The 24,585-nt window shown below is 42.1% G+C and overlaps 1 protein-coding gene across 2 annotated transcripts in view; it reads left to right on the top strand.

Annotated features, from left to right (window-relative positions):
- Nucleotides 1-3,900: 3,900 nt before the first annotated feature.
- The window catches only part of aldh1a3 (aldehyde dehydrogenase 1 family, member A3), a 41,867-nt gene continuing 21,182 nt past the window's right edge, over nucleotides 3,901-24,585 (top strand). Inside the window, exons 1-8 of one of the 2 annotated variants that reach the window (XM_061875168.1) lie at nucleotides 3,901-3,982; nucleotides 4,052-4,156; nucleotides 8,206-8,346; nucleotides 8,407-8,536; nucleotides 14,756-14,817; nucleotides 18,512-18,640; nucleotides 18,738-18,851; nucleotides 19,921-20,023. In XM_061875168.1, the coding sequence (XP_061731152.1) occupies nucleotides 3,905-3,982; nucleotides 4,052-4,156; nucleotides 8,206-8,346; nucleotides 8,407-8,536; nucleotides 14,756-14,817; nucleotides 18,512-18,640; nucleotides 18,738-18,851; nucleotides 19,921-20,023 (862 nt within the window). In that variant the 5' untranslated portion in view covers nucleotides 3,901-3,904. The remainder of the gene's footprint in view (nucleotides 3,983-4,051; nucleotides 4,157-8,205; nucleotides 8,347-8,406; nucleotides 8,537-14,755; nucleotides 14,818-18,511; nucleotides 18,641-18,737; nucleotides 18,852-19,920; nucleotides 20,024-24,585) is intronic. The other variant, XM_061875174.1, reaches the window with a different exon arrangement.

Here is a 24,585-nt window from a genome sequence, read left to right as displayed (position 1 = left end):
CCAAAGTAGTTGGGAAAGGGTATGTTCACCTGTGTGTTACATCACCTTTTCTTTTAACACCACTCGTGAAGCTTTGAAAGTGGAATTCTTTCCCATTGTTTTATGTAGAGCTTCAGTCGTTCAACAGTCTCCGCTGTCGTACTTTACGCTTCATAATGCGCCACAAATTTTCGATGGGAGACAGGTCTGGACTGCAGGCGGGTCAGGAAAGTACCCGCACTCTTTATTTACGAAGCCACGCTGTTGTAATACGTGCTTAATGTGGCTTGGCATTGTCTTGCTGAAATAAGCAGGGGCGCCCATGAAAAAGACGGCGCTTAGATGGCAGCATGTGTTCCAAAACCTGTATGTACCTTTCAGCATTAATGGTGCCTTCACCGAACCCATGCCTTGGGAACTAAAGATGCTGGCTTTTGAACTTTGCATCGATAACAGTCGGGATGGTTCGCTTCCACTTTGGCCCGGATAACACAATGTCGAATATTTCCAAAAACAATTTGAAATGTGGACTCGTGTTTCCACTTGGCATCAGTCCATCTTAGATGATCTCGGGCCCAGAGAAGCCGGCGGCATTTCTGGATGTTGTTGATAAATGGCTTTCGCTTTGCGTAGTAGAGCTTTAACTTGCACTTACAGATGTAGCGATGAACTGTATTTAGTGACAGTGGTTTTCTGAAGTCTTCCTGAGCCCATGTGATATCCTTTAGAGATTGAAAGTTATCAGTTTGAACATCAAATATGTTGTCTTTGTAGCATATTCAACTGAATATGGGTTGAAACTGATTTGCAAATCAGTGTATTCCGTTTATATTTACATTGAACACAATTTCTTAACTCATATGAAAACGGGGTTTGTGCATGACAATAAAGAATGGGATTTACAATATTAACTATGAAGGATAAAACACTGAATATTGACATGAACGTCACCCCCCCCCCCCCCCCCCCCCTCCATCGACATATCTTACAATCAAGTGAAACACAACAAAAATGCAACAAACAGTGAAATATGAACTTAAAGGGTAAGAAAACACCTTCAATCTGATATATCTGATACATCACTAAGCTTTAGATTTTTACGGTAAAAATCTGTCCCTGACACCCGCGTTTCAGGCTGGCAGCAATAAACATGCTAACAGGAGCTTAGCCTCCAAACTGCATTTGGGTGCTGCAACATTGTGGTCCGCAGTGTCCACTTTGCTGCAGCTGCCCTCCTCACTACTAACGATCACCTACATAGCGAGTTCTGATGAGCTGATTGGAAAGTTCTAAGAAAAAAAAAATGTTTACCCAAAGCTCATGCGACAAGCAGAATCAGTCCCATGTACAACCCCGTTTCCATATGAGTTGGGAAATTGTTTTAGATGTAAATATAAACGGAATACAAAGATTTGCAAATCATTTTCAACCCATATTCAGTTGAATATGCTACAAAGACAACATATTTGATGGTGAAACTGATAAAACTGTTTTTTTTTTGCAAACATTAACTTTAGAATTTGATGCCAGCAACACGAGACAAAGAAGTTGGGAAAGGTGGCAATACATACTGATAAAGTTGAGGAATGCTCATCAAACACCTATTTGGAACATCCCACTGGTGTGCAGGCTAATTGGGAACAGGTGGGCGCCATGTTTGGATATAAAAGCAGCTTCCATGAAATGTTAAGTTATTCATAAACAAGGATGGGGTGAGGGTCACCACTTTGTAAGCAAATTGTCGAACAGTTTTAGAACAACATTTCTCAACGAACTATTGCAAGGAATTTAGGGATTTTACCATCGACGGTCGGTAAAATTATCAAAATGTTCAGAGAATCTGGAGAAATCACTGCACGTAGGCGATGATATTACGGACCCTTGATCCCTCAGGCGGTACCGCATAAAAAAACCGACATCAGTGTGTAAAGGATATCACCACATGGGCTCAGGAACACTTCAGAAAACCACTGTCAGTAACTACAGTTGGTCGCTACATCTGTAAATGCCAGTTAAAACTCTACTATGCAAAGCGAATGCCATTTATAGACAACACAGGAACGCCGCCGGCTTGGCTGGGCCCGAGCTCATCTAAGATGGACTGATGCAAAGTGGAAAAGTGTTCTGTGGTCTGACTAGTCCACATTTCAAATTATATTTGGAAACTGTGGACGTGGTGTCCTCTGGACCAAAGAGGAAAATAACCATCCGGATTGTTATAGGCGCAAAGTTCCAAAGCCAGCATCTGTGATGGTATGGGGGTGTATTAGTGCCCAAGGCATGGGTAACTTACACATCTGTGAAGGCACCATTAATGCAGGTTTTAGAACAACATATGTTGTCATCCAAGCAACGTTATCATGGACGACCCTGCTTATTTCAGCAAGACAATGCCAAGCCATGTGTTACAACAGCGTGGTTTCGTAGTAAAAGAGTGCGGGTAATTTCCTGGCCCGCCTGCAGTCCAGACCTGTCTCCCATCGAAAATGTGTGGCGCATTATGAAGCGTAAAATACGACTTTGACGGACTGTTGAACAACTTAAGCTGTACATCAAGCAAGAATGGTAAAGAATACCACTTTCAAAGCTTCAACAATTAGTTTCCTCAGTTCCCAAACGTTTATTTAGTGTTGTTATAAGAAAATATGATGTAACACAGTGGTGAACATGCCCTTTCCCAACTACTTTGGCACGTGTTGCAGCCATTAAATTCCAAGTTAATTATTATTTGCAAAAAAAAAAAAAAGTTTATGAGTTTGAACATCAAATATCTTGTCTTTGTAGTGCATTCAATTGAATATGGGTTGAAAAAGGATTTGCAAATCATTGCATTCCGTTTATATTTACATCTAACACAATTTCTAAACTCATATGGAAATTGGGTTTGTATATGACAGGTAAAAAACACCCACATTTTGTTCAAGAAAACTCAGGGTTTATATACTGAACTTCACATTGTGTGTGTGTGTGTGTGTGTGTGTGTGTGTGTGTGTGTGTGTGCGTTACAAAAGGCCACGTTGACCCACTGAAGTGGTTCCTCCGAGTCCCACTTCAGAAGAGCTGATCTGTCCATTAAAGCATCGCCTTACACAGAACCAGGCCGGGTCCTGGTGGTGGTGGGGCTTACCGGACTGAGTGCGGTCTCCTCCCAGCGAGTCCATCTGAGAAGGTCACGGTCAAGACTTGGATGGTATTTGTGGAAGCACAATACCATCGAAGACGTACCACCACAGCAGCATGTTGAGCATCACACTTGGAGCCTTGGCACCGGCAGACAGGAAGACGCTGGCTTTGTGCGAACACGTCAGAAGCATGAAGTCTCAACGAGCCGCTAGTTCCATGCTAAAGTTGAACAAAGTCTTCTTTGACTTTGATATTCTACCTAGCAACACGCAGAGCAGGGGCGGCGGCTGAAAAGACTCTTTGTTTGGTTCTGAACACCTGGACGGGTCATCCCTGCCAGCCCCCGCCCTTGCAAGTGTCTATCAGACTCTCTTTGTCTTGGGCTCGATTCTTGCGAAAGTTCTGATCCGGTCCAGTGGCTTTATTTTCTGCAAGATACATTGCTCTCTGTTCTTAGAAAAGTTTACCAGCTCGTCTAAAATGAGTGCAGATTTTTCTTTTTTTTTTGGTTTGTTTTCGTGTTGTGTTTTGGTTCCCGCCCCTTGAGGAAGTGTTACGCTAATTAGTCAATTAGAAAACAAAAGTGGCGCTTGACATGTCACCGTCAAAGCTTTGGCCCACGCTTCCTCTCGTTTAAGTGCAACGGTCAAGAGGTGAGCTGGGAGGTCACAGAGGGGCTTAAGCAAGGTGGCTTTGATGATAGGCGGAACTTGGGAGCCGATGAGGGCGGAGCCTCCCTGCCCTCCTGAAAAAGCCGAGGCGGGTGCAGGAGGAGCACACATTCGCAGGCTGCTCGTCAGGAATGTCTCACAACGGAATGACGGAGAAGGGAGGGGGCCTCCCCCGGCCCGTCCCGGTCCAGGAGGTCAGGTACAACAAAGTAAGCGTAAAACGATTTCAGGAACAAGGTGACCCCATATTTACTTATATTTTTTTAACCCAATTTTAGATCTTCATCAACAACGAATGGCGTGCATCCAGCACAGGGAGGACCTTCGCGACCTTTAACCCCGCCACAGGGGCCAAGATCTGTGACGTGCACGAGGCCGACCACGTATGTTTTAATTTTTTTGTATACGCAAGAGTCAATTAGTGTTATGGAAAACTTTTTCCCTCAAGCCGCATTCTGGAACATGAAAAAATGCAGGGATCACTTATTTATTAGTTGTGTATTTGTTAAAAAGGCACACATGTTTAAATGAAGTATATCTACAAAACCCAAAACCAGTGAAGTTGGCACGTTGTGTAAATGGTAAATAAAAACAGAATACAATGATTTGCAAATCCTTTTCGACTTATATTCAATTGAATAGACTGCAAAAACAAGATATTCATTGTTCCAAATGAGAAACTGAATTTTTTTTGCAAATAAACATCAACTTAGAATATAATGGTAATAACACATTGCAAAAAAGTTGGCACAGGGGAATTTTTACCACTGTGTTACATGGCCTTTCCTTTTAATAACACTCATTTAACGCTTGGGAACTGAGGAGACCAGTTTTTGAAGCTTTTCAGGTGGAATTCTTTCCCATTCTTGCTTGATGTACAGCTTAAGTTGTTCAACAGTCTCCGTTGTGGTATTTTAAGTTTCATATTGCACCACACATTTTCAATGGGAGACAGGTCTGGACTACAGACAGGCCAGTCTAGTACACACACTCTTTTACTATGAAACCACACTGTTGTAACACGTGGCTTGGCATTGTCTTGCTGAAATAAGCAGGGGCGTCCATGATAACGTTGCTTGGATGGCAAAATATGTTGCTCCAAAACCTGTATGTACCTTTAAGCATTAATGGTGCCTTCACAGATGTGTACGTTACCCATGCTTTGGGCACTAATACACCCCCATACCATCACAGATGCTGGCTTTTGAACTTTGCGCCTCGAACAATCCGGATGTTGTTGATAAATAACTTTGGCTTTGCATAGTAGAGTTTTAACTTGCATTTGCAGATGTAGCAACCAACGGTAGTTACTGACAGTGGTTTTCTGAAGTGTTCCTGAGCCCATGTGGTGATATCCTTTACACACTGATGTTGTTGTTTTTTTATGCAGTACCGCCTGAGGGATCGAAGGTCGCGGGCATTCAATGATGGTTTTCTCCATATTCTCATAACCTTTTGATGATATTACGGACCATAGATGGTGAAATCCCTAAATTCCTTGCAACAGCTTGTTGACAAATGTTGTTCTTAAACTGTTGGACAGTTTGCTCATGCATTTGTTGAAAAAATGGTGACCCTCGGCCCATCCTTGTTTGTGAATGACTGAGCATTTCATGGAAGCTGATTTTATACCAACCTGTTCCGAATCAGCCTGTTCACCTGCGGGATGTTCCAAATAAGTGTTTGATGAGCATTCCTCAACTTTCTCGGTCTTTTTCTAAACATGTTGCTGGCATCAAATTCCAAATTAGCTAAAATTTGCAAAAAATAACAAAGTTTTCCAGTTCGAACCTTAAGTGTCTTGTCTTTGCAGTCAATTCGATTGAATATAGTTTGAAAAGGATTTGCAAATCATTGTATTCTGTTTTTATTTACCATTTACACAACATAACAACTTCACTGGTCTTGGGTTTTGTAAGTTGACATTTGACATGTATTTGTATTTCTTTCTGTCTCCTAAAAGAAAATAATCCTTAAAAACTTTTTGTGCAATGTTGCTAACCGGCTAATACATAACCTGCTATGCGGAGAAGGTAATAATCGAAGGATAATTAAATATATTTGTTTTGTTTATTTGTCCTTCCAAACAAGCTGCATGAGGGTTCACTCTTGGCTTCAAACACACCAGCTGAAATAAAATAAACAGAGTGAACCCTCTTGCCAGCTCAGCCTCAAAATGTAAACATAAGGTAGAGTTTAAGCGATATGGTTTTTTTTCAGGGCCTATACCGATTATTAGTAGGGAAGGGGGTTGATTACCGATATTTGGAGCTGATATTCATTTCTAGTAAAAGTGACATATTGGTGTTCAAATTTACAATAACATTATTACAAACTATTTGTTCAAAGGCATGTTTATTTAATAAAAAAAATTAACGATTTTTACAAAACAAACACAATTATGAAGGTAAATACAAATTTTAATAATTAGTATTTGTATTTGTAATTTTTATTCAAATACCTTAGTAACCTCAACTGCAATTGATGAAATGATCCCAAATTCTCGAGTGCTGATATTGACAGACCGTTAGCACGCTAATCGCCTGCCAGTATTACACTTTCTAAAATAGAAAACGTTTTTAAGACATGGTCATGCTGCGACATAACGTACAAAACGTACTTTACAGATCATCAAAAGCACTACTTAGGTAGAAATGTCATAAGTTAAAGTAAGATAACATAGTATAAAGGATCCAGACCACCTACAAAATCTAATCAGTTATTATGTTCGGTGGAGTCGACGGCACAGACCACAAGGGGGCGTGGTAGCGCTATGATTTATATATATATATATATATATATATATATATATATATATATATATATATATATATATATATATATAGGGCTGTGAATCTTTGGGTGTCCCACGATTCGATTCAATATCGATTCTTGGGGTCACGATTCGATAATATATCGATTTTTTTTTCGATTCGATTCTCAATTCAAAAACGATATTTTTCCGATTCAAAAGGATTCTGTATTCATTCAATGCATAGGATTTCAGCAGGACCTACCCCAGTCTGCTGACATGCTAGCAGAGTAGTCATTTTTTTAAGAAAAAAGCTTTTATAATTGTTATCAACTGAGTGCAATAATTTAAATTTGTTTTAACTATTAAACGAACCAAAAATATGACTTATTTTATCTTTGTGAAAACATTGGACACAGTGTGTTGTCAAGCTTATGCGATGCGATGCAAGTGTAAGCCACTGTGACACTATTGTTCTTTTTTATTATTTTTATAAATGTCTAATAATAATGTCAGTTAGGGATTTTTAATCATTGCTATGCTGAAATTATAACTAATATTGATACTGTTGTTGATAATATAAATTTTTGTTTCATTACTTTTGGTTTGTTCTGTGTCGTGTTTGTGTCTCCTCTCAATTGCTCTGTTGATTGCAGTTCTGAGTGTTGCTGGGTCAGGTTTGGTTTTGGAATTGGATTGCATTGTTATGGTATTGCTGTGTAGTGGTTTGTTGGATTGATTTAAAAAAAAAAATCGATTTAAAAAAAAAAGAATCAATTCTGAATCGCACAACAGAAACGATTCGATTCATATTCGAATCGATTTTTCCCCACACCCCTAATATATATAAATATATATATATATATATATATATACAAACAATACTAATATAAACTAGAGAATGTAGTGGAACAAAAATCCAAATGTGTGTGTGTGAGACCATGTGTGGAATTAACTGTTGTGTGTTACCGTGAGTGTTGAGCGAGAGGCGGAAGTCCTGGAGGGGGAAAGGCATGCTCAAATGTCATTGAGACATTGGTTGTCGGGGGGATTTAGCGAGGTGTCAAAAGGTCTGTGTCCAAGCAGGGGTCGAGGATCCAGCGAGGCAGTCTGGAATCCAACAGGAAGTCGAGACACAGCTCGATCACGGGAGACAGGGAAAGCACTGCGGGAAACACAAAGGACATACTGTAAGACACGAAAACTGGGAAGGTACAGAGAAAGAGAGCAAGTACTCGGGAGGGGAACCAGAGACGGAATAGCTTACTATGTACAGAGAACTACATTCCGGCACTGGATCTTCGGGTACGCTGGTCTTTATGCCATATGCCCTTTTCTGATCCAAGTACGCTGATTGCAGATTGTTTGCCGCCAAACAGGGGCGTGACCGTAATGCGGGTAGAGCGAGCAGAAGGCATGTGCCGTGACATTAGTTGTTCCTTACCCAATTTTGGACATTTCTTTAAAGTTTTATAGAAATCCGCCCATAACTGTTGGCGTGATGTTGCTTCCTAACTAACCAGCAGACAAACTAAAGGCAACGATTTCGTTACGCCTGGTGGCGGTAATACTAATCATCTTGTTTTATTGAGAAAAAAAACAAAATATTGTGGTAAAATAAATGTGTATTTACATGATGAAATCACACCCTCGTTGCCGTTGATTGCTTGTCGCACACAGGAAGACGTCAACAAGGCAGTGGCGGCGGCGAAGGCGGCGCAGCGGAGAGGTTCAGCCTGGCGCCGGATGGACGCATCCAGCAGGGGGCGCCTGCTGCACAAACTGGCTGACTTGATAGAGAGAGATCGACTTCTCCTGGCGGTCGGTCCGAACTTTGTCGCTCGCTGATGACGCCTTGTTAAAACAGTAGCCTGTGTTTAGACTTTGGAGACCATGGACACGGGGAAACCCTTCCTGCAGTCCTTCCTGGTGGACCTGGACGGGAGCGTCAGAACGCTGCGATACTTTGCTGGCTGGGCCGACAAGATCCACGGGAAAAGTATTCCGGTTGGTGAGTGTCCTTTGCTCTCATATGTTGAATTTCACTCCTTATACAAAACCCAAAGCCAGTGAAGTTGGCACGTTGTGTAAATGGTAAATAAAAACAAAATACAATGATTTGCAAATCATTTCAACTTATGTTCAATTGATTTGACTGCGAAGACAAGATACTTAACGTTCAAACTGGTAAACATTGTTATTTTTTGCAAATATTAGCTCATTTAGAATTTGATGCCTGCAAAGTGTTTCAAAAAAGCTGGCACGAGTGGCAAAAAAGACTGAGAAAGTTGAGGTATGCTCATCAAAAACTTATTTAAAAACATCCCACAGTTCAACAGGCTAATTGGGAACAGGTGGGCGCCATGATTGGGTATAAAAGCAGCTTCCATGAAATGCTCAGTCATTCACAAACAAGGTTGGAGCGAGGGTCACCACTTTGTGAACAAATGCGTGAGCAAATCGTCGAACAGTTTAAGAACAACATTTCTCAACGGGCTATTGCAAGCAATTGAGGGATCTCACCATCTGCGGTCCGTAACATCATCAAAAGGTTAAACAAAATGTGGATAAATCACTGCACGTAAGCGTCAATGCCCCGTGACCTTCAATCTCAGGTGATACTGCATCAAAAACCGACATCAGTGTGTAAAGGATATCACCACATAGGGTCAAGAGCACTTCCGAAAACCACTGTCAGTAACTACAATTTATCGCTACATCTGTAAGTGCAAGTTAAAGCTCTACCATGCAATGCCAAAGCCGTTTATCAACAACACCCAGACACAGCGCCGGCTTTGCTGGGCCCGACCTATTCCAAGATGGACTGATGTCAAGTGAAAAAGTGTTCTGTGATCTGACGAGTCCACATTTCAAATTTTTTTTGCGGGACTGTGGACTTCGTGTCCTCTGGACCAAAGAGGAAAAGAACCATCCGGGTTGTTATAGGCGCAAAGTTCAAAAGCCAGCATCTATGATGGTGTGGGGGTGTATTAGTACCCAAGGCAACTTAAACATCTGTGAAGGCACCATTAATGCTGAAAGGTACATCCAGGTTTTGAAGCAACATATGTTGCCATGAATTGATTAATGTGGACCCCGACTTAAACAAGTTGAAAAACTTGCTCGGGTGTTACCATTTAGTGGTCAATTGTCCAAAATGTGTACTGTACTTTGCAATCTACTAATAAAAGTTTTGGTCAATTTTTCCAAAATGTGTACTGTACTGTGCTATCTACTAATAAAAGTTTCAATCAATCCAAGCAACTTCCTTTTCATGGACGCCCCTGCTGATTTCAGCAAGACAATGCCAAGCCGCATTCTGCACGTGTTACAACAGCGTGGCTTCATACTATGTACGGAACACCCGAGTAAGTTTTTCAACTTGTTTAAGTCGAGGTCCACGTTAAACTAATTCATGGTATAAATATATTTTATCAGCATAATACAGTCATCACACAAGTTAATCATCAGAGAATATGCATTGAATTATTTCCATAATTTACAACCCGGGGGGTGGAATGTGGAGGGGGGAGGGTGTTAGTTTAGGGTTGAAGTTGCCTGGAGGTGTTCTTTTAGTGCTCTTTTGAAGGAAGGAAACCGGAGACACTAGACTGTTGAACAACTTAAGCTGTACATCAAGCAAGAATGGGAAATAACTCCACCTGAAAAGCTTCAAAAATGGGTCTCCTCAGTTCCCAAACGTTTACAGAGTGTTAAAAGGAAAGGCCATGTAACACAGTGGTAAAAATGTTCCTGTGCCAACCCTTTTTTGCATTGTGTTGCTGCCATTAAATTCTAAGTTAATGATTATACGCACACAAAAAAAGTTGTTTCTCAAATCGAATATTAAGTATGTTTTCTTTGCAGTCTATTCAATTGAATATAGGTTGAAAAGGATTTGAAAATCATTGTATTGTGTTTTTATTTACCATTTACACAATGCGCCAACTTCACTGGTTTCGGGTTTTGTAATCCTAACAAGTATAGAAGTGTGACGAGGTAGACAACCACGATGTATCAGACGGTCCATTTTGTGTCAAGTGTGAAGTGGTAGCTCCCCCCGGTGGACGAGTTAGAACATTACACACTTTTATCGACCTTGAAGAGGACGTTTAGGAATATTTATTCCGATCAAACTAATTCATTAGACCCTCCAGCATGGTTTGATTGAAACTTTTTTGATTGATTGAAACTTTTATTAGTAGATTGCACAGTACAGTACATATTTCGTACAATTGACCACTAAATGGTAACACCCGAGTAAGTTTTTCAACTCGTTTAAGTCGGGGTCCACGTTAATCAATTCATGGTGACCTGTATCCTGCCCCCAAACCACCCTGGCCCCCCCACAGCTACCGGGACAAAACCTCTTCCTCTCCATTAGCCCTCCAAGGAATTCTGGAGACGACACAAAAAGGTGACCAAGAGCCGCCCATGTGCGAAAACTAACGATTTCCCCCCGACGCCCCCTATGTGTCAACGTTGCGACCCCCTCCCTCACTGAGCAATCAACATCAATGGTGTCCCCCTAGTGGCCATTTGAAAGAACAATCTATGTACTGTAGGACAGGCAAATTTAGCTTGATGAAACCATTTAAACTAGGGTTGCTCATAGAATAGATTAGAATAGAATATATCTTCATTGCCATTGTACATTGTACAACAAAATTATAAGCTAAACTATCCATCCATCCATTTCCTACCGCTTGTCCCTTTTGGGGTCACGGGGGGTGCTGGATCTTATCTCAGCTGCATTCGGGCGGAAGGTGGTGTACACCCTGGACAAGTCACCACCTCATCACATATATATATATATATATATATATATATATATATAGACTAAATTTCCATATGCCATCCATCCATCCATTTTCTACCGCTTATTCCCTTTTATGGGGTCGCGGGGGGCGCTGGCGCCTATCTCAGCTACAATCGGGCGGAAGGCAGGGTACACCCTGGACAAGTCGCCACCTCATCGCAGGGCCAACACAGATAGACAGACAACATTCACACTCACATTCACACACTAGGGCCAATTTAGTGTTGCCAACCAACCTATCCCCAGGTGCATGTCTTTGGAGGTGGGAGGAAGCCGGAGTACCCGGAGGGAACCCACGCAGTCACGGGGAGAACATGCAAACTCCACACAGAAAGATCCCGAGCCTGGATTTGAACCCAGGACTGCAGGACCTTCGTATTGTGAGGCAGACGCACTAACCCCTCTGCCACCGTGAAGCCCATTAAATTTCCATATGGGTTGGGAAATTGTGTTAGATGTAAATATAAACGGAATACAATGATTTTCAACCCATATTCAATTGAATGCACTACAAAGACAAGATATTTGATGTTCAAACTCATAAACTTTATTTTTTTTTGCAAATAATAATTAACTTAGAATTTCATAGCTGCAACACGTACCAAAGTAGTTGGGAAAGGGCATGTTCACCACTGTGTTACATCACCTTTTCTTTTAACAACACTCAATAAACGTTTGGGAACTGAGGAAACTAATTGTTGAAGTTTTGAAAGTGGAATTCTTTCCCATTCTTGTTTTATGTAGAGTTTCAGTCGTTCAACAGTCCGGGGTCTCCGCTGTCGTATTTTACGCTTCATAATGCGCCACACATTTTCGATGGGAGACAGGTCTGGAATGCAGGCGGGCCAGTAAAGTACCCACACTCTTTTTTTTTCCGAAGCCACGCTGTTGTAACACTTGTCTTGCTGAAATAAGCAGGGGCATCCATCATAACGTTGCTTAGATGACGACATATGTTGCTCCAAAACCTGTATGGACCGTTCAGCATTAATGGTGCCTTCACAGATATGTAAGTTACCCATGCCTTGGGCACTGATACACCCCCATACCATCACAGATGCTGGCTTTTGAACTTTGCGCCTATAAGTTATAGGCGCAAAGTTTAGCCTGAATGGTTATTTTTCTCTTTGTTCCGGGGGACACCATGTCCTCTGTTTCCAAATATAATTTAAATTTGTGTACTCGTCAGACCACAGAACACCTTTCCACTTTGCATCAGTCCATCTTAGATGAGCTCGGGCCCAGCCAAGCCAGCAACGTTCCTTGGTGTTGTTGATAAATGGCTTTCGCTTTGCATAGTAGAGTTTTAACTTGCACTTACAGATGTAGCGACCAACTGTAGTTACTGACGGTGGTTTTATGAAGTGTTCCTGTGCCCATGTGGTGATATCCTTTACACACAGATGTCGTTTTTTGATGCAGTACCGCCTGAGGGATCAAAGGTCTGTTATATCATCGCTTACGTGCAGTGATTTCTCCAGATTCTCTGAACTTTTTGATGATTTTACGGACCGTAGTTGGTAAAATCCCTAAATTCCTTGCAATAGCTCGTTGAGAAATGTTGTTCTAAAACTGTTTGACAATTTGCTTACAAATTGGTGACCGTCGCCCCATCCTTGTTTGTGAATGACTTAGCATTTCATGGAAGCTGCTTTTATACCCAATCATGGCACCCGCCTATTGCCAAAATCGCCTACACCCCTGTGGGATGTTCCAAATAAGTGTTTGATGAGCATTCCTCAACTTTATCAGTATGTATTGCCAGCTTTATCAACTTCTTTGTCACGTGTTGCTGGCATCAAATTCTAAAGTTAATGATTATTTGCACACAAAAAAAATGTTTATCAGTTTTAACTTCAAATATGTTGTCTTTGTAGCATATTCAATTGAATATGGGTTGAATGGTAAATGGGTTGTACTTGTATAACGCTTTTCTAACCCTTTTTAAGGAGCCCAAAGCGCTTTGACAGTATTTCCACATTCGCCCATTCATACACACAATCTCACACTGACGGCCCATATATATATATATATATATATATATATATATATATATATATATATATATATATAGGGCTTCACGGTGGAAGAGACAATACGAAGTTCCTGCAGTCCTGGGTTCAAATCCAGGCTCGGGATCTTTCTGTGTGGAGTTTGCATGTTCTCCCCGTGACTGCGTGGGTTCCCTCCGGGTACTCCGGCTTCCTCCCACCTCCAAAGACATGCACCTGGGGATAAGTTGATTGGCAACACTAAATTGGCCCTAGTGTGTGAATGTGAGTGTGAATGTTGTCTGTCTATCTGTGTTGGCCCTGCGATGAGGTAGCGACTTGTCCAGGGTGTACCCCGCCTTCCGCCCGATTTTAGCCTAGATAGGCGCCAGCGCCCTCCGCGACCCCAAAACGGAATAAGCGGTAGAAAATGGATGGATGGGGATGGATATATATATATATATATATATATATATATATATATATATATATATATATATATATATATATATATATATATATATATATATATCCATCCATCCATTTTCTACCGCTTATTCCCTTTTTGGGGTCGCGGGGGGCGCTGGCGCCTATCTCAGCTACAATCGGGCGGAAGGCGGGGTACACCCTGGACAAGTCGCCACCTCATCACAGGGCCAACACGTATAGACAGACAACATTCACACTCACATTCACACACTAGGGCCATATATATATATATATATATATATATATATATATATATATCTTGTCTTTGAAGTCTATTCAATTGAATATAAGTTGAAAAGGATTTGCAAATCATTGTATTCTGTTTTTATTTACCATTTACACCCATTTTGGGTTTTGTAGTAGCATCGAGACAATAGTTGGATAGTTACAATAATAGGGTAATAAAAAGAAGAATAGCATAATAATAGGAGGAGCATTACTGTAATAATATGATATGATTATAAGAGTGTAACAATAAAAATATGTTCATAGTAATCATAAGCCTTGGAAAATAAAGCTTTCTGAACACAAAGTGAGTTAAAAAGGGCTGTACGGGCGGTGCCGCTGCAGGCTTTTTCTCTTTCTCTCTCGCTAACATCAGCTGGCGTGACTCTCCAGTCCTTTTTCCCACTAAAGAGGGCGATCTCTGTCAAATGGAAACAGGAGAAGGTCAAGGTGTGGTCCGGGATCTATCATGTGACACGCACAGGTGTGACCCGGGCAAGGAATAAGATAGTTCCCAGTAAAAGTCGTACCGTGGTCGGGGGCGTCCTTGGCTTCTTCCACCCAACGCTCATCTCATTCACAGCCAAACCAAGGCTCCTCCCACAAAGGCCACGTCATGCATGTTCGGTGTACAAACACAAGTTGTAACATTTCCTTAGGACAGTGAAAGTCTCATCAAAAGACGTTTTTTTTTTTGTCGTTGCAGACGACACCTTCGTGTGTTTGACGCGACACCAGCCTGTCGGGGTGTGCGGCGCCATCATCCCGGTGAGTCCACGTTGCTTTCACTTTCACTTAGGACGGGGGTGAGCCCTGATGGCTCCGTGGAGTTTTTTAAAAAAAATGTATGGAAATGGAAAAAAAATTGAGTTGAAAAATGTTTTTTGTGTAATATTTTTTTTCTGTAGGACAAACACGACACAAACCTTCCTAATTGTTAGAAAGCCCACTGTTTGATATGTTTGTGCTTCACCTGGTGAGCGCCGTTTTGTCCTACTAATTTCAGCGCCCCATGAACTCACCGTTGCGTCTTTCTCCGACGCTGCCACAGAAAGACGTGTTTTGTCATACGAACCCGGTTTCCATATGAGTTGGGAAATTGTCTTAGATGTAAATATAAATGGAATACAATAATTTTCAAATCATTTTCAACCCATATTCAGTTGAATATGCTACGAATACAACATATTTGATGTTAAAACTGATAAACGTTTTTTTTTTTTTGCAAATAATCATTAACTTTAGAATTTGATGCCAGCAACACGTGACAAAGAAGTTGGGAAAGGTGGCAATAAATACTGATTAAGTTCAGGAATGCTCATCAAACACTTATTTAAAACATCCCACAGGTGTGCAGGCTATTTGGGAACAGGTGGGTGCCATGATTGGGTATAAAAGCAGCTTCCATGAAATGTTAAGTAATTCACAAACAAGGATGGGGTGAGGGTCACCAATCTGTAAGCAAATGGTCGAACAGTTTTAGAACAACATTTCTCAACGAGCTATTGCAAGGAATTTAGGGATTTTACCATCTACGGTCTGTAAAATCATCCAAAGGTTCAGAGAATCTGGAGAAATCACTGCACGTAAGCGAGGATAACATGGACCTTTAATCCCTCAGGCGGTACTGCATCAAAAACCGACATCAGTGTGTAAAGGATTTAACCACATGGGCTCAGGAACACTTCATAAAACCACTGTCAGTAACTACAGTTGGTCGCTACATCTGTAAGTGCAAGTTAAAACTCTACTATGCAAAGCGAAAGCTATTTATCAACAACACCCAGGAACGCCGCCGGCTTCGCTGGGCCCGAGCTTATCTAGGATGCACTAATGCAAAGTGGAAAAGTGTTCTGTGGTCTGGCGAGTCCACATTCAAATTATATTTGGAAACTGGAGGTGGTGTTCTCCGGAACAAAGAGGGAAAATAACCATCCGGATTTTTATAGGTGCAAAGTTCGAAAGCCAGCATCTGTGACGGTATGTGGGTGTATTAGTGCCCAAGGCATGGGTAACTTACACATCTGTGAAGGCACCGTTAATGCTGAATAGTCCATACAGGTTTTGTAGCCTTCTTTCATCTCCTTGTGGAGGGGGTCCGGTCCGATGGCCATGGATGACGTACTGGCTGTCCAGAGTCGGGGACCCAGGATGGACCGCTTGCTTGTGTATCGGCTTGGGGACATCTCTGCGCTGCTGATCCGCCTCCGCTTGGGATGGTTTCCTGCTTGCTCCACTGTGGACGGGACTCTCGCTGCTACGTTGGATCCGCTTTGGAATAGACTCTCGCGGCTGTGTTCGATTCACTATGGATTGAACTTTCACAGTATCATGTTAGACCCGCTCGACATCCATTGCTTTCGTCCTCTCCAAGGTTCTCATAGTCATCATTGTCACCGACGTCCCACTGGATGTGAGTTTTCCCTTGCCCTTATGTGGGCCTACCGAGGATGTCGTAGTGGTTTGTGTTGTGGTTTGTGCAGCCCTTTGAGACACTAGCGATTTAGGGCTATATAAGTAAACATTGATTGATTGATTGATATATTGTCATCCAAGCAACGTTATTATGGACGCCCTTGCTTCTTTCAGCAAGACATGTGTTACAACAGCGTGGCTTCGGAAAAAAAAAAGAGTGTGGGTACTTTCCTGGCCCGCCTGCAGTCCAGACCAGTCTCCCATCGAAAATGTGTGGCGCATTATGAAGCGTAAAATACGACAACAGACCGCGGACTGTTGAACAACTTAAGCTGTACATAAAGCAAGAATGGTAAAGAATTCCACTTTCAAGCTTCAACAATTAGTTTCCTCAGTTCCCAAACATTTATTGAGTGTTGTTAAAAGAATAGGTGATGTAACACAGTGGTGAACATGTCCTTTCCCAACTACTTTGTCACGTGTTGCAGCCATGAAATTGTAAGTTAATTATTATTTGCAAAAAAAAATCAAGTTTATGAGTTTGAACATCAAATATCTTGTCGTTGTAGTTTATTTAATTGAATATGGATGAAAAGGATTTGCAAATCATTGTATTCCGTTTATATTTAGATCTAACAATTTCCCAACTCACATGGAAACGGGGTTTGTACTTGCTATCCATTGAGACCTCCGAATTCGGGAGATGGGTGGGGGGGTTTGATGGGGGGTGACCGGCTTTGGTTGTAGTGGGGGTGTATATTGTAGCATCCCGGAAGAGTTAGTGCTGCAAGGAGTTCTGGGTATTTGTTCTGTTGTGTTACGGTGCGGATGTTCTCCCGAAATGTCATTCTTGTTTGGTGTGGGTTCACAGTGTGGCGCATATTTGTAACAGTGTTAAGTTGTTTATATGGCCACCCTCATTGTGACCTGTATGTCTGTTGACCAAGTATGCCTTGCATTTACTCATGTGTGTGTGAAAGGCGCATGTATTGCCTTTAAGGCACGCCCCTAGTTTTGTTATCTGGGTGGATATCGGGAGAAATTTGGAAGAATGATTGCCCCGGGAGATTTTTGGGAGGGGGCACTGAAATTCGGGAGTCTCCTGGAAAAATCGGGAGGGTTGGCAAGTATGGTTTTATGCCACTCCTTCTTTGTCTCATTTGTCCACCAAAGGTTTTATACTGTGCGTGAAGACACAATGGTGAGCTTTGTTGATGTTATTGACTCGCTAAGGAGTGCTAATCAGGCATATTTGGTCACTACATGACTGCAAGATAATCGATGCTAACATGCTATTTAGGCTAGCTGTGTGTACATATTGCATCATTTGTAGGTATATTTGAGCTCATTTAATTTCCTTTACTTATGTCCTCTGTGTATTCAATTTGTATTAGTTTCACAACATGTTATCTGCACGTAAGATTGGCTACATTTCTGATTGTTGTTTGTGCGCCATGTTGTTACAGACCACAGCAAACATTACCATAATTTAAATAGAAGAAGACGAATTGATTAACGTGGACCCCGACTTAAACAAGTTGAAAAACTTATTCGGGTGTTACCATTTAGTGGTCAATTGTACGGAATATGTACTGTACTGTGGAATCTACTAATAAAAGTATCAATCAATCAATCAATCAAACGGCCTGCCATTTCCTTTAACTTGGACACACACATCTATCCCTTTGACCGTTCTAAGGCAGTCATTTCCAAGAATGATCTCACCCTCTGAGAAGTTTTACTTATGTTTTCCAATGTTGTAAAAATGTGTAGAATAAATATTAAATTTCAACACTTCTGTCAACGAAGATTTGTGTCAGCCTGCGACATATTTTGATTGTAGGCTAATATAGCTAATTAGTTACTTAAATCATGTGTTGCCATCGTTATAACATTTAAATAAGTATTTAAATTTTTCGCAGCGCCAAACTGATTCGTTTTTGTATTTTTGGTCCAATACCAATAACATTTTGGGTTGCCTACCCCTGACCTAGGCTGATTCGCCCTCCCGGAAGGACAACTTGACGCCGCTCTCTCTGTCTTGCAGTGGAACTTTCCTCTGCTGATGCTGATGTGGAAGATGGCGCCGGCGCTGAGCTGCGGAAACACGCTGGTCATCAAACCAGCCGAGCAGACGCCGTTAAGTGCCCTCCACGTGGGCTCCCTCATCAAAGAGGTCAGAGGTCACAGGACCCCTCGGTGACAGGGCGGGATTAGGACGCGGTCTCCCCCTGGTGGTCATTGTGGTTGTTTTTGTTCTGGCGTTGCTTCAGGCCGACTTCCCTCCGGGAGTGGTCAACATTCTGCCGGGATTAGGACCCACAGCCGGCGCCGCCATCGCCAGTCATATGGACATCGACAAAGTGGCCTTCACGGGATCCACAGAGGTATCTTGATTTTAGTCAAATAAACTCTTCATTCAAACTGCCTATTGCAGGGGTGGCCAACTAGTCAGAGACTACGAGCCACTTTTTTTTCTGTGTTACTGCTAAGAGCCACATCATACACATGGGTACACATGAAAATCATCTTTTAATAATGTATGCAAGCATACACAGACCTCTGCTCAGCCAGATCTAATGAAAATAACCACACCAACATGATATCAGTAATTTTCAACAGTTAACATTGTTTGCACTGTCTCACACACACAAACTCTCAGTTCAAGCAAGTCCATAAACAATAATAGAATAATTTTCAATAACATCTTTCTCTTACTATGCTGCTTAGTGAGACTTCTGGCATTCCTTATCTTGAACAATCCTCTTCAAATCTGGCTTGTATTCTGTTGTTGCCACTCTAAGCAATTCTTTCAAATGAGTGTAAGTCAGAACAGATCAATGCTTTGATTTCACATGTTTCAGGGTAGAAAACACAGACTCGCAGACGTACGCTGACCCAAACATGGACAGTATCTTAAGCGCAGCTCGTTTGATGTTGGTATTTTTCAATTGGCACACTTTTCCAGAACTCAATGGTCCCTTCCCTTAAAACAGCTTTCAGTTGATCCTCCTCACAAAGGTCGATCATCTCCAACTCAGCCGCAGCCTCATCTGTGACGAGCGGGGCTTTCAAACAGTCGGTCTCCGCATTAAATGGGTCGACGAGGATCGTAATCTGTGGTCTTTTCAGTTGTAGATCACAGAACCGGGTCACAAACCTTTTGTGCATGTTTGCAACCAGTGTTGTATATCTGTCTCTTTCTCGTTTGACGTCACTCAAACAGGCTTAATGGTCAGTGTGCCATCTAGCTGTAGGGGGAGTGAATGACAGCGCCAGCCAAGCATTTTTGACGCATGTCATGTGACAGCTCCTGAAGAGCCGCATGAAACTAGTTAAAGAGCCGCATGAGGCTCGCGAGCCGCGGGTTGGCCAGGCCAGGCCTATTGCTATACTGTGTATTACCCATGATGCCGAGAGTCCACGCCGCTCACCGCTGCCTTTTTTCCGGTGCAGGTCGGTCAGCTGATCAAGGCGGCGGCGGCCAGAAGTAACTTGAAGCGCGTGACGCTGGAACTGGGCGGGAAGAACCCCTGCATTGTGTTTGCTGACTGCGACTGTACGTCATCAAGGTTCCCATATTATTCAGGGCGGCATAGCTCGGTTGGTAGAGTGGCAGTGTCAGCAACTTGAGGGTTGCAGGTTCGTTTCCCGCTTCCGCCGTCCTAATTACAATTAATTGTGTCCTTGGGCTTCACGGTGGCAGAGGGGGTTAGTGCGTCTGCCTCACAATACGAAGGTCCTGCAGTCCTGGGTTCAAATCCAGGCTCGGGATCTTTCTGTGTGGAGTTTGCATGTTCTCCCCATGAATGCGTGGGTTCCCTCCGGGTACTCCGGCTTCCTCCCACCTCCAAAGACATGCACCTGGGGATAGGTTGATTGGCAACACTAAATTGGCCCTAGTGTGTGAATGTGAGTGTGAATGTTGTCTGTCTATCTGTGTTGGCCCTGCGATGAGGTGGCGACTTGTCCAGGGTGTACCCCGCCTTCCGCCCGATTGTAGCTGAGATAGGCGCCAGTGCCCCCCCGCGACCCCCAAAAAAAGGGAATAAGCGGTAGAAAATGGATGGATGGATGTGTCCTTGGGCAAGACACTTTACCCAACTACTCCCAGTGCCACCCACACTGCTTTAAATGTAACTTAGATATTGGGTTTCACTATGTAACGCGCTTGAGTCACTAGAGAAAAGCGCTATATAAATATAATTCACTTCACTTCACTATTCGAGATGTGACGTTGTTGAACAAATCGAGTCTTTTTTGTGCAAATATATTTTATTAGATTTTACAGTTAAAATGACAAACAGTCACATCCACTCATACACACACACATACACACTTGAGGAGAGAGGTGCACATGAACTTTAACAACTCAAGGTTTACAGTACAGACATTATTAGAAAATATACCCATATATTGTATATATATATACATACACACACACATATATATATCCATACATATATATATATACATATATATCCATCCATCCCGCTGCGGCTCACGATCAGCAGGCTATCGAGATCACAGCAAAATAGATGAACATACCTCGGCATCAAGGATCCTCAGCAAGTGTTCACAAGATCACCTCCCGAGGGCCTGTCCACCGTACACACTTAGAGGGAAAAAAAAGGAAAAGTTACAGGGCTTGATCAATACAAAACAATAATCACAAAAAAAAAAAAAAACAGAACAAAAAAGCAAGTAAACCATGACAAAACCATATCAGAAGTGACCCAAGAAAAACAAATGTAGTGTTGAATCAGTACAAAAGATAATAACAATAAAAATAAAAGATAAAAAAGGAATACAACTACAATAAGATGGCAGTTTAGTTTTTCTTTAAATGTCTATAAGTTATGCTTCAATATATGTCAGTAAAGGTTTCCAGGTTAATTCCCATTTATTCACATTTGTAGAGTTTATAAATCTTATTTTTTCAAGAGTCATTACATTCACAAGTTCATTTAACCAGTTCCTGAAGTTGGGTGCAGATAGACTATTCCAGTCTCTGAGAATGAGTCTTTTGGCCAAAACCGTCCCAAGCAGCAACACAGTTCTAATATGTTTTGGAAGCTTTTGTGTTTCTGAAGACCACCCAAATAAGATCATATCCCTATCAGGGACAATTTTTCTCTGATATACCCCAAATTGAGTCTTTTGACCGGCTCTTTTTAGTGAAGGATGAGTGCCCGTTCCCATTTGTGAGTTGTTTTGCCCACTCTACTCTGAAATGACTCAGATTTAAAGGAAATTTAGCAGCATTTGGATTAACTTTTTTTCTAAATATGAAAAAAGTACTTACATTTTTTTTTTTCACATGTAAAAATATAGAAAACATTTCTATATTTTTTGGGGATTATTACTATTGTTTAATTGTATTTATTTTTAATTTTATTTGGATTCAGTTTGAACAACTACAGTAGTTTTAAGAAGTAATGAAATAATAATGTACAGCATTTACCTCGGAGAGTGGACTACTGCGGAGCTCCTTCCAGCTTTTTTCCTCGTCAAACACACCATCAGCAGCTTTTCCATATTTTCATAGATAGATTAGATAGATTAGTGCAGGGGTGTCAAACTCAAATACAGAGTGGGCCAAAATTTAAAACTGAACAAAGCCGCGGGCCAAGGTTGAACAAATTAACCTTTAAATAGGGACCCAAACAAGTTTTGCAATGAATATTGAACAAGCAAGGCTTAAATAGGGCAGCACGGTGGAACAGGGGTTATTGCATCTGCCTCACAATACAAAGGTCCTGAGTAATCCTGGGTTCAATCCCGGGCTCGGGATCTTTCTGTGTGGAGTTTGCATGTTCTCCCCGTGACTGCGTGGGTTCCCTCCGGGTACTCGGGCTTCCTCCCATGGAACAGGCAGATCTTATATAACGTAATAGTGCAAAATCAACTTTCACAAAACAAACGAAAAAACATCAGTGTTATACTAAATAAAATGCAATTTTTAAAAAATGCCTCTTTTCTATTTGCAGCCTTCTGAGGTAAATATCAACATTAACTCTTTCCACAGGCTAATAAATTCGAAAATAAAATAAAGATTAGGTGGGCGAGGTTTGGTGGTAGCGGGGGGTGTATATTGTAGCATTCCGGAAGAGTTAGTGCTTGAAGGGATTCTGGGTATTTGTTCTGTTGTGTTTTTGTTGTGGTTAAGGTGCGGGGGTTCTCCCGAAATGTGTTTTGTCATTCTTGTTTGGTGTGGGTTCACCGTGTGGCGCATATTTGTGACAATGTTAAAGTTGTTTATATGGCCACCCTCAGTGTGACTTGGGTGTTGACCAAGTATGTGTGTGTGAAAGCCGCGTATATTATGTGACTTGGCCAGCACGCTGTATATATAGAGGAAAAGAGGACGTGACGGCATGTTGTAGAGGACAGTGCCTTTAAGGTATGCTCCCAATATTGTTGTCTGGGTGGAAATCGGGAGAGTGGTTGCCCAGGGAGATTTTAGGGAAGGGCACTAAACTTCGGGAGTCTCCCGGGAAAATCAGGAGCGTTGGCAAGTATGAGTATTAGCGGTGAATGTGGTGTTACCAGCGGGCCAGCTCTAATGTTAAGTTGATATTGCCTTGAGGGCCAAATGAAATTATACGGCGGGCCAAATTTGGCCCGCGGGCCAGAGTTTGACACCCATGGATTAGATAGTACTTTATTTATTCCTTCAGGAGAGTTCCTTCAGGAAAATTAAAATTTTCAGCACAATCCCATTCAAGATCAGACAAACATTACAGGGAGACAGAACAGGATCGCTGACGGGTCTGCCGGCTTCCAGCGCCCCTTACAAAAAAAAATGAGATACAGGGAAACAAGGTGGGGGGAAAGGGAGAAAAAAATAGAAGATTAAAATAAAAAATAAAAAATCGGGCCTCTGAGGCTAAGGGAAAAAAACAACTCATAGCCATAGAACACATCCCTCTTACATGTGTGTAAGAGGGAAACATCAAAGAACACAGAGGACATTAAAGACATTAAAACAGCAGATACAACCAGACACTTCTACATACAGCTATGAATAAAAAGTAAAAGAAACATATCCACTGTGGTGGCCTCTGCTGTGTTCCACGCCATCGTCTGCTGGGGTGGAGGGAGCATGGCCAGAGACAGGAGCAGACCCAACAAAGCAACCAAGACAGCCGACTCCACTCTTGGTCCAATTCCTGGATTTTATTCTAACATTCTTGGCTGGTGTGACCCAATTTGCTTCAATATGGTGCAGACAATTGGCCTTAGTGTGAAGTGAATTGAATTGTATTTATATAGCGCTTTTCTCTAGTGACTCAAAGCGCTTTACATAGTGATACCCAATATCTAAGTTACATTTAAACCAGTGTGGGTGGCACCGGGAGCAGGTGGGCAAAGTGTCTTGCCCAAGGACACAACGGCAGTGACTAGGATGGCGGAAGCGGGAATCGAACCTGCAACCCTCAAGTTGCTGGCACGGCCACTCTACCAACCGAGCTATACCGCGTGTGTGAATGTGAGTGTGGATGTTGTCTGTCTATCTGTGTTGGCCCTGTGATGAGGTGGCGACTTGTCCAGGGTGTACACCGCCTTCCGCCTGAATGCAGCTAAGATCAGCCCCCGCGACCCTGAACGGGACAAGCGGTAGAAAATGAATGGATGGATGGATTCACTTTTCGGGAGCACGATGGTACAGGGTTTAGTGCATGTGTCTCACAATAAGAAGGTCCTGAGTAGTCCTGAGTTCAATCCCGGGCTCGGGATCTTTCTGTGTGGAGTTTGCATGTCCTCCCCGTGACTGCGTGGCTTCCTCCCACCGTCAAAAACATGCACCTGGGGATAGGTTGATTGGCAACACTAAATGGGCCCTAGTGTGTGAATGTTGTCTGTGTATCTTTGTTGGCCCTTTGATGAGGTGGAGACTTGTCACCTTTCAGGGACCTCTCATGCTATGGGTCCAAAAAAAACAGGTCCCCTAAAGGGAAACCTTTTTAAATGATAGTCAGATCCAGTCTAAAGATGCCTAAGTGATTTTTTTCCAATTTTTTTTTATGAATTTATTAATCAATCCAACATGATAATACAATCCAATTCCAAAACCAAAATCGACCCAGCAATAAACAGAGCAATTGAGGACACACAAAC

Source organism: Nerophis ophidion, linkage group LG02, assembly GCF_033978795.1.
Source record: "Nerophis ophidion isolate RoL-2023_Sa linkage group LG02, RoL_Noph_v1.0, whole genome shotgun sequence".
NCBI classification, from domain to species: Eukaryota; Metazoa; Chordata; class Actinopteri; order Syngnathiformes; family Syngnathidae; genus Nerophis; species Nerophis ophidion.
Note: the sequence above shows the minus strand (reverse complement) of the source record. Positions and strands in the feature narration are given on the sequence as shown.